The sequence below is a fragment of the Nylanderia fulva genome, unplaced genomic scaffold, assembly GCF_048542155.1.
Source record: "Nylanderia fulva isolate GAGA-0341 unplaced genomic scaffold, ASM4854215v1 Scaffold7, whole genome shotgun sequence".
In the NCBI taxonomy this organism is placed as follows: Eukaryota; Metazoa; Arthropoda; class Insecta; order Hymenoptera; family Formicidae; genus Nylanderia; species Nylanderia fulva.
The window spans coordinates 523919-533388 of NW_028190807.1; the positions used below are offsets into that span (position 1 = coordinate 523919).

A 9470-nucleotide genomic window follows, 5' to 3' on the forward strand; every position below is an offset into this window, starting at 1 on the left:
TGCGCGCGCGCGCGTGTAGTAAAAATATTTTCAATATATTTATAAAATGTTTATTGCCGAAATATATTTTTTTATCATTTCTCTGTATTCCAATATATTATTAAAAAATTGATATTGATATATTTGAACTCTAATAATTTACTGGGTGATACATACTGAACATCCTTTGCATTGATCAATATTACTCGACATAAGTTCTTTTATGTTATAAGTATTTATGGAGCAAATTATACAATAACATCAATAATAGAAAAGAAATCAAGAATAACCAACGCATATTCGTCAATCTATGATTGCTATACAAGCTAATAATAATTTATATTCGTTCTCTTATTCTTGTCTCTCGAAAAAGTATAAGCAATAAATTATCAAATCTAATAAGTACCCGTGTCTAACATTGTAGACTAATTTACTTTCAATTATGCTACTGTTATTATTTATCATTAGACAATTATAAAACATATATATATATAGCACTACAAATTATATATGTATATGTTTTATAATTTATTTTATATTTTATTATTTGACAAGTTAAATCTCTCCGAATCATAATTTGCGCTTAAATTTTAAAGACAAAATGCTGTAACTCTCTGATATTCCAATCTGTATTTTTGAAAAGGACCACATCCCGTATGGTCGAAACGTTAAAATAAATATATATACAACTTTAATTTGAGGCCAGTGTAGTCAGACCAAATCTCTAACCTCTGTTTTATAATTGTCTAATGATAAATAATAACAGTAGCATATATAATTGAGAGTAAATTAGTATATTTTATATATATATATTTATATATAAATAATATATCCACATATATGCATAAGCATATATAAAATTTACAAAAATGGGTGCTTATTAGTCTTGCTACGTTACTGCTTTCTGCTACGGAAGGCCAGAAAGCATTTTTAGGCGGCATCTCGCGTATACTGGCACGGTAGAGGAACAAGGAGAACACGTGATTATCGGTCCTTGTCTCTCTTACGTGCGTCCGCGTGAGCGATGCAGTGGTGTATGTACGTGTACAGACATACACCACTACATAAAACCCGAGAATTGGTTTCTCGGCGTTGGCAACACTGAAACCGGAGTTTCGCGTTGTCAGCGCACGAGGTCTCCAATATCAATTCGGAGTTTGCCTGGGTGTACTGCCGACCCTTAATCTGTGACGGAACGGAACGCGCGGAAATGCGGGACTCTAGTAAAGTTTAGTTACTTTCTCTTCCGCGTTTCCGCGTTTCCGCGCGTCCATGTAATCGCACCCTGAGTGTAGAAAGTGCAAACGAAACAAAGCGAAATTGAATCAAAAGGACAGGAAAAAGTAAAGGTTAGGCATAGAGTTATCAACGCTACGAACAGTATATAAGAATTTCTTCGTTATTTATCTAATAAATACACATATATATTTGTAATTAAATATACATATATTATTCAGATATAAAGGATTTCGTGACACTTGGCGAAAGCATCGCAAAATGTTGACTCCACGCTTCAAAATTACGCAAACCGATACAGAAATCTCGATAACAGTGCATGCTCCGTTTACTAATATAAAAGATACAGAAATATATGTGGATGGGACAGATTTCAGATTTTATTCCACTCCATATTATCTGAGGTAATGTCAAGTTATGCGAATTAAAACCGCGTGTCGCAAGCGAACTCTCGATTTCTATATATTGGATGATGCCTTACGATGAATGATTTTCATAGATTACAGTTACCAGGTGAAATAGAAGAAAATGATTCATCTTCTGGTTCCTATGATTGTGAGAAGGGTGATTTTGCTTTATGTTACTCGAAAGTGAATAAAGGACAGCACTTTGAAAACTTGGATATGATAACTGTTCTTTTAGCACCACCGAAAAAGAAAAGTACTGTCATTCCTAATATTGAAGTAATTGGTAAGTTATATAAGTATATATATATATATATATATAATTTTTATACATGTACATATATAAATCATAAATATATATAATTGGTGCAGTATATACAGCATTAGTAATATATATATTTTTCCTAATTTAGGTAATCCATCTGCAAATTCAGCAAACATCGATGATAGTTTAAATGACAATGATACCACAAATGATGATTCTGAAGATAATTGGTTTGTACCTCAGAATAATCCATCAGAAAATGCAACAGTTCTTACAGGCTCCCTAAAATATGGTTTTGCAAACAAAATATCAGGAGCTTTAATTGCTTTTGAGGTATGTTTCTATAATACTTTTCTGTAATACTTTTTGTGATAAGCTTTAATGTGTTAATTCTATTATTATGTATAGATGTTTTCAAAGAAATATTTTTTAAAGATTTTTTAATTGAAACTAAATTAAATTGATTATATTATATAATATTGGTTATATTATATAATAATAATAGTAATGCATATTTTTCTGCAAATTTTTAGGCACCGTGGATGAAGGAAATAATAGATCTCCCTTCTCCTGATACAACTCCTGAAGCAGACAGAAAAAGTTTACAAGAAAAATGTGAATTGGAAGATTTCAGTGAAGAACATTATATGGCAGATCTTATGGAGCCAGAATGTTGTGATCCTTATATAGCATATACTGCGGAATGGGACACATTGCAGAAAGACAAAGTTACATTTAGCGAAGCTGAGGTTGATCTGTTAAAAGAGCTTCCAAACAAAGAATATTTATTAGATGCGGAAGATATTGAAAAATTATGTTTAAATCTTGTTGATATTTTATATGCCAGTTGTTACAATCATCGAACTACATTAGGAGAAAATACTGTGGAAAGTAGTTGGACTATTAATAAATTAAGTTCTACATTATGTTGGTTCCGAGTATGTTTGTTAATCGATGAAAATGTTTGTATTACAAGAAAATATGCAAAAAATTAATTAATTAAATATTTTCAGAATTTTACTTCTATGGATGAAGTTATCACGGCGTGCTTCCGAAGATCACTTTGTTATCCACTTCACAGAAATTGGCGGCTTTCTCTACTAGTTTTTGAAGATGTTAAAAAGATTCTCACATTAGGTCAGTATAAATTGAGATATAAATTTAGTTTTTTAGTTAATTGTTACTATTTTAAACGTCTTTATGTGCAGGAAAAAAATTTATTATTAAAGTTTTCTGTGAAATCCATAGTCTTTTTAACAACTCATATGAACCAAGATACATATTAAATCAATTGTATATAAAGGACTTTTTAATCTGGTTGCAAGCATCTCCTGAATCCTTAATAGAACCGCTTCATTCTATGTTAAATAATGTAAGTTTAAAAAAATTATATTTATAATATATTTATTTAGCATTTTCTTTATTTAACTTTTTATTATATTTTATAGATTCATCCAAGGAAAGCGAACATGGGACTGGATTTAATAGAACTGGAAGTGGCAGCTTATTCTGTTCAGTCAGAGGGATTTGTTATAGAAAATGCTGTTCACGAGATGGTTGGACAAATAGATGAATTGTGTTTGACTGATGCTGAGAAAGAAAAGTAAGTAGAAAGACATCTCTTTATAAAATTTTTCGAATTTTGTCTTATATGGTTTATAATTTTATTTTAAAGGCCAAAGAATATATATCATGTTAACAAACAATTTTTTAAGCATTTGTAAGTATTTTTATATATATTTGGTTTGATTGTTAAAACTTTTTTAATATATGTGTATGTGTGTCTAACATTTATATTATTCTTTGTACTATTTTTAATATTTACCTGGTTTTCGAAACATTTAACTTACATTATCTCCATGATGTGTAAATAATGCCTAATTTCTTTGATTACATATTTCATAATACCTAAAGCTTTACATATCATCACTGCTCCAAAAAAATAGAATCCAGATATTTACTCAATATATACTCATATATATATATATATATATATATATATATACACACATATGATTGAAGCAAGACTTTATAATATTAATTACTCCAGCAATTCTAACTTTTAATCACTGTGTATATGAATGCAGGTTATTGAGTAATACAAGTTCAATGAATAGCAGTGATACAGATTCCGAAACGGATTCTGAAAGCAGTACTACATCAAGTAGCACTACCAGCAGCAGTAGCGATCTAGACTCTGACGACTTAAGTGAACCTGAATAAAAGGAACAAAATAATTATTTTATTTTAATTACAATTTGTAATACAAGGTAAAGTAATTTTAATTTGAATTTCTTTTAACAATTTTTTTCTGCAAATATATAATAACATTATTGTTTTTATATCTATATGTCTCCATTATCTCATATAATGCTATATATATGTATAAATCTATTATACATATAACTTCTATAGAAATTATTTTTTAATTGTATTATACTGACAAGATACATAAATGTATAGATACCTATACTTATTTATATAAATGTTAATACATGACACAATCGGCTATAATAAAATTGATGTAAGTATAATGAATATGCATTTTTATTAATCAGATTTTTAAACACGTAAAGATTTATCTAATTAATCTATAACCAATCCAAGATAAAAGTTTATTATAATGTTTAATTAGATTATTTCGCATTTCTTCCTTATTATTCTCATTATTTCCACTAATCGATTCGGAAGAATCAGTCTTGTCTACTCTAACGGTATTCTGTGAATTAGTAGAGTTGTTAATATTTGTTGTAACATTTGTAGTTGAGTAGTTTTCATCTGTCTCTGATGACTCTGAGGAAGTCGTTGCTTGGCCGCTGACATTGGTATGATGTTTTTCGTTATAACTCGTCTGCAAATTAAATAATTAAATATTAATTAAATATATAAATATTAAAATCGAGGCTAATTTAACGAATCTAATATGTTTAATATGAGAAAATATATAAATATACAGTGTAGATTTTGATATAACTTTAGTAAGTAATTATATTTTTATAATAACAATAAAATGTCATACTATTTCTCTCCAAAAAAGTACAGAAGATTTAAATACTAGAAAAATTATAGAAAATTAATTTACAGAAGTTTATTGTATTCAAAAGTTTTTAGTTCTTTTATTCTCTTACTACAAAAATTATTCGGATCCTACTACACACACACACACATATGGATATATATATATATATATATATGTGCTATAAATATAAGCCTTTACAGAAACCATTACCGTAGAATTATTATGAGTGTCGTTGTCAAGTGACTCATTGCTATCAGCATCGCTGTTGTTATCTCTCCAATAGTCCGCTATTTCTCCGTACAATCCCGGACTTTCGTCCTTATCGAATGTATATATCCGATCGGTGTTCTGTTCATTCATTTCCGTTGTTTCTGAATCGTTATTTTCCGAGTTTGCGACTTGAGGATCGGTGTCCTTAAAATTTACGAGAAATTTTTAAACATCAAGACTCCGAGAACGATAATAAAAACAAGATAGATGATTTATAAAATAATATAAAAAATAAAAATATAACACATCAAAGTATTAAATTAAAATATATAATGTATAATAAAATATAAAATGTATAATGTAAATGCGAATGATGCAGATTAAAATACTTGATGAATAATGTAAATGAATGAAAACACACGAGAGATAAATAGCAAATATAACATATGTACCCGCCACAAAGTTGTAGATGATGTAGCGTCGATTCCGGCGTCCGGATGTTCGTGAAAATCGGGATCGCCGATCTTTAGCATTAAATATGTGTGCTTCCTCGTCTTTCTTCCATTTCCGTGCACATGCGGCGCGCGCATAATTACGTGCAACGATAACTCCGCTTCGGTATTTTTACCTGCAAAATAACAATATAATATATACATATAATCGTCGAACAGAGTAATGATTTTTAGCTTCGTAGCTGAATCATCATATCTGAACATGGGTGTCCACAGAATTTTTTCCAGGGGGAGGCATGATTACATTTTTTTGTTTCTTATTTTTTTAATTTAATTTTATTATTTTCATTTTTTATATTTAATTAAGTTTATATATATATTTTTTATTAAATTAAATATATATATATATATATATATATATTTATTTGCAAATAAATTTCAGTGTTTATTTAAAAGGAGAGCAAATGCTCAATTTTTTTACTGATTCCAAGGAGGAGCAAATGTCTTTTGCCTCCCCTGTCAACGCCCATGCGTCTGAATTTACAATTATCCACACCTCTGTCTGGAATTTCGTCGTCTTCCGCAACGATATCTGCAGTCGTCGTCTCTGTCGTGGAAATGAACTCGTCTTTTACTTCGTTAGTCGTCGATTCGTTTTTTATTTCCCCGCTGATAGAATTATCGCTCATCGACGCAGATTCATCTTGTGTCGGAGAAACTTCCTGTTGTAGGTCCAGTGTCGCGGAGGTTGCATCTTTCTCCGAAGTCGTCGAACTGTCCTCTCGTCTCGACGTTTCTTTCGGATCCTCGTCAGGAGAAGACTCTATCGTAACATTATCATATCCATAAGTTACATTTTCGGACACCACCGATGCATTCGTCATATTGAAGAATTTCAGAGGGTCATCGCTATCGTGTGTTATTTTGTCGGAGATAATGGGAGATATGGTATTCGTTTCGTTTTTATCTGTCAGTGATTCCTCAAGAATGCTATCGTTCTTCGAAGATTGTTCGGTGGTCCAGAATAAATCAGTGTCGATATTATCATCGATTTCAAGTGGATCCACTTTTTTAAGAGTGGTGCTTTTCAAATCCGAGAAATAATCTTCGTGATTTAAGGCTTGATACTTGGTGGGCTATAAAATTATATTTTTCAACGATAAGTAAAATGTATGTTTATATAAATCTGTAAATATTTTAAATTATTAAAAAAAAAATTGTGATAAATGTAAAATTTTAAAAATGCACTTACATCGCATCCACCACAGGGGTCTTCCTTATACGTGGACAGAATAGCCGCTTTTACGTAAGGAAAATATAAAATGCTCCAGGGTACCATCACGTGATACGTTAATTGCCCGCATCTAAAATCATTTTGATAACATCAATTCAGATTTTTCAGTCGCTATATTAAAAAATTTATTTTTTTTCAAATTACCTAAAGTCAACACAGAGAAAATTTTCTCTTTAAATTTACCTAGAAAATCATGGTAATCGTGGGACAATATATGGTATTGAAAGAATTTTATAAGATGTTGGATTAATTTTATTATGTGCATAGAAAAATTTACTATGTATACATTATTAATATTTTTATGGTAAATATTAATCAGAGAAACTTTTATAAAATTCTTCCAATATCATATTGTGCCACAATTACCATGATTTTCAGGGCATAGTAAAATTTACTATGTACATTATTAATATTTTTAATTAATCAGAGAAACTTTTATAAAATTCTTCCAATACTAAGATGTTCGATTAATTTTATTATGTGCATAGTAAAATTTATTATGTACATTATTAATATTTTTATAGTAAATGTTAATCAGAGAAACTTTTATAAAATTCTTCCAATACCAAATTGTTTCACAATTACATGATTTTCAGGGTAAAAATTCTAAGAGAAAATTCTCTTCGTGAAAATAATCTTATAAACTTTTAAACATATGGTGCTTATTCTCTTGGCAGAAACGCTATGAAAATGTAATCAACATCGAAATCGTAATAAACGTAACAAGTGAAAGAGAAAACTATTGATTTGATCGAATTCTAAAAATCGCTCACCGATCGATGATGACCACTTGATTTTTGGACGCACGAAACCTCTCCCAAATACGAAACTCGTCTTCAAGGTAGATTATTTCCGGTTCGTTGTCCTTGGTGGTAAGGAAGTCATTGATGTCGGGGTCTTCTCCAAACATCGCCGCGATTTCGCGCCACGTTTCGATCTCATCATCGTCCTCGGTCTTGTCCTCCGTCAAGTCGTGCAGCGGTGCTATCACGAAAAACCGGATATCCGGGAAACCGGATTTCCGCAAGCGCGAGCTCAATAGCTTCAGCCTAAATTGATTGATCAACTATAGGGACCTATTTAGATCGCGATCGAGATTTTTACGAAAATTCTCACATGACGGCCTGTCTGAAGCTATACTGCCAGGTAGGATCCAAAAAGGTCAGCACGCTTACTCGACCGAGGTGTTCCTTCCACAAGTTCACGAAACCGCACTGCTCGAAGTACTCGACTTCTTCCTGCATCGTGTCATCGGATGATCGAAGTACGCGCAAAGGATACGAATAGTTGGTCCCTTCCGATGCGACACTCATCGCGAAAAACAAAATCATCAAGAACATCTTTGCGACCAACATGACTGACACTGACACTTGTTGCCCACGTGCGCATAGTAATTGTTTTATTTCAGTAAATCATTATTTGATATTTTTTATATTAATTTTGAAAGTACTAATTAAAAGTATATTTTTCTATGATTGTGCTAAAATTATTTTATAACGCGTCTAGGTGATATAAAAATACTTATATAGCGAGATGATAAATTTGTTTGGTTTGAATGATGCAGAAATTGACAATATATCCCACGTTAATAAAGCACAAAAATTAACCGGCATGTCATATTGACGTGTGACACGTAGGAGGGTCAAGTGGAAACTGTCTAGCGATCCTCTCGTTTCATGTGTGATATACTATAAGCGTGCCTCATCCCTTCTCCAAGCATGACATAAACATGAACGCTCTTACGATATAGGAGCATCATCGCGTAACAGGGACTAGCAGTTGACACAACAGTTAATTATCACAAGGAACTTTTACTTTGACTTTTGCTTCGTATACAATATTTATGCATCTCTTGTGTTATCCTATATACTGATACAGAGTGAGTCAAGATAAAAAGTTTGCTTATCTTCGAGTCAACTGATGTACGACTTTGGAAAAACGTCAATTCTGTTTTCGAGGAAGACGTAGAATGTGGAACTCTGATGATAATATTAAAATTTAAAGAAACAGATGAAATTAAAAAAAATAATGTAATACACTTGGCTACAAATTAAAAAAAAAATTTCAAGTTAAAGATGAAGCAACGCGGTTAAATTTATCACATATATGTTCTCCTCGAAAATAAAATTAACGGCTTTTTAAAATAAATTTTAATCAATCAATTACAAAATATATAGGATAGAAATTTTTCGTTGGTGATTTTATTTATCATATGCATGGGCGTCGGTAGGATTTTTTTAGAAGGAGACAATTAATTTTGTTTTTAAAATTTTTGTTCTTTCTTAATTTTTTTGTTATTTTGTTTTATTAAATTTATTTGTTATTTTGTTTTATTTTCATTTTTGTATTAAATATACAATAAATTTTAAGTGTTTATTCAAAAGGAGAACAAATACTTAATTTTTTTACTGATTCCAAGGAGGGCAAATAACCCCTCTTGCCCCCCCCTCTGTGAACGCCCATAATTATATGTATATACAGGGTGTCTGACATAAAGTGTCACACCGAAAATATACAAGTAGATCTCGTTATTTGAAGACATTTTTTCCTCAGCAAAAATGTCGAGGGTGATCATCATTTTTTACGTGTTCCCAATTTTTGCCATCATGTA

The 9470-nt window shown here is 30.8% G+C and overlaps 2 protein-coding genes across 4 annotated transcripts; one reads left to right on the forward strand and one right to left on the reverse strand.

Annotated features, from left to right (window-relative positions):
* Nucleotides 1-1159: 1159 nt before the first annotated feature.
* On the forward strand, nt 1160-4422 carry LOC114945107 (protein SHQ1 homolog). Of its 3 annotated transcripts, none has more exons than XM_085488531.1 (10): nt 1160-1359; nt 1437-1619; nt 1715-1905; nt 2033-2217; nt 2418-2822; nt 2898-3021; nt 3093-3256; nt 3333-3487; nt 3560-3604; nt 3972-4422. In XM_085488531.1, exons 2-10 carry the CDS (start codon nt 1477-1479, stop codon nt 4105-4107), a joined length of 1548 nt encoding a protein of 515 aa, XP_085344657.1. In that variant the 5' UTR covers nt 1160-1359; nt 1437-1476; the 3' UTR covers nt 4108-4422. The 3 variants fall into 3 exon arrangements, with proteins under 3 accessions (XP_085344657.1, XP_029177030.2, XP_085344658.1); XM_029321197.2 differs by having other exon boundaries at nt 1160-1328; XM_085488532.1 differs by lacking the exon at nt 3560-3604 and having other exon boundaries at nt 1162-1359.
* LOC114945106 (uncharacterized) lies at nt 4414-8531 on the reverse strand. Its single transcript, XM_029321196.2, has 7 exons — nt 7976-8531; nt 7633-7908; nt 6818-6929; nt 6122-6701; nt 5566-5741; nt 5114-5317; nt 4414-4735 (listed from the first exon to the last, which is right to left on the reverse strand). Exons 1-7 carry the CDS (start codon nt 8212-8214, stop codon nt 4463-4465), a joined length of 1860 nt encoding a protein of 619 aa, XP_029177029.1. The 5' UTR covers nt 8215-8531; the 3' UTR covers nt 4414-4462.
* Between the last annotated feature and the right edge of the window lie 939 nt (nt 8532-9470).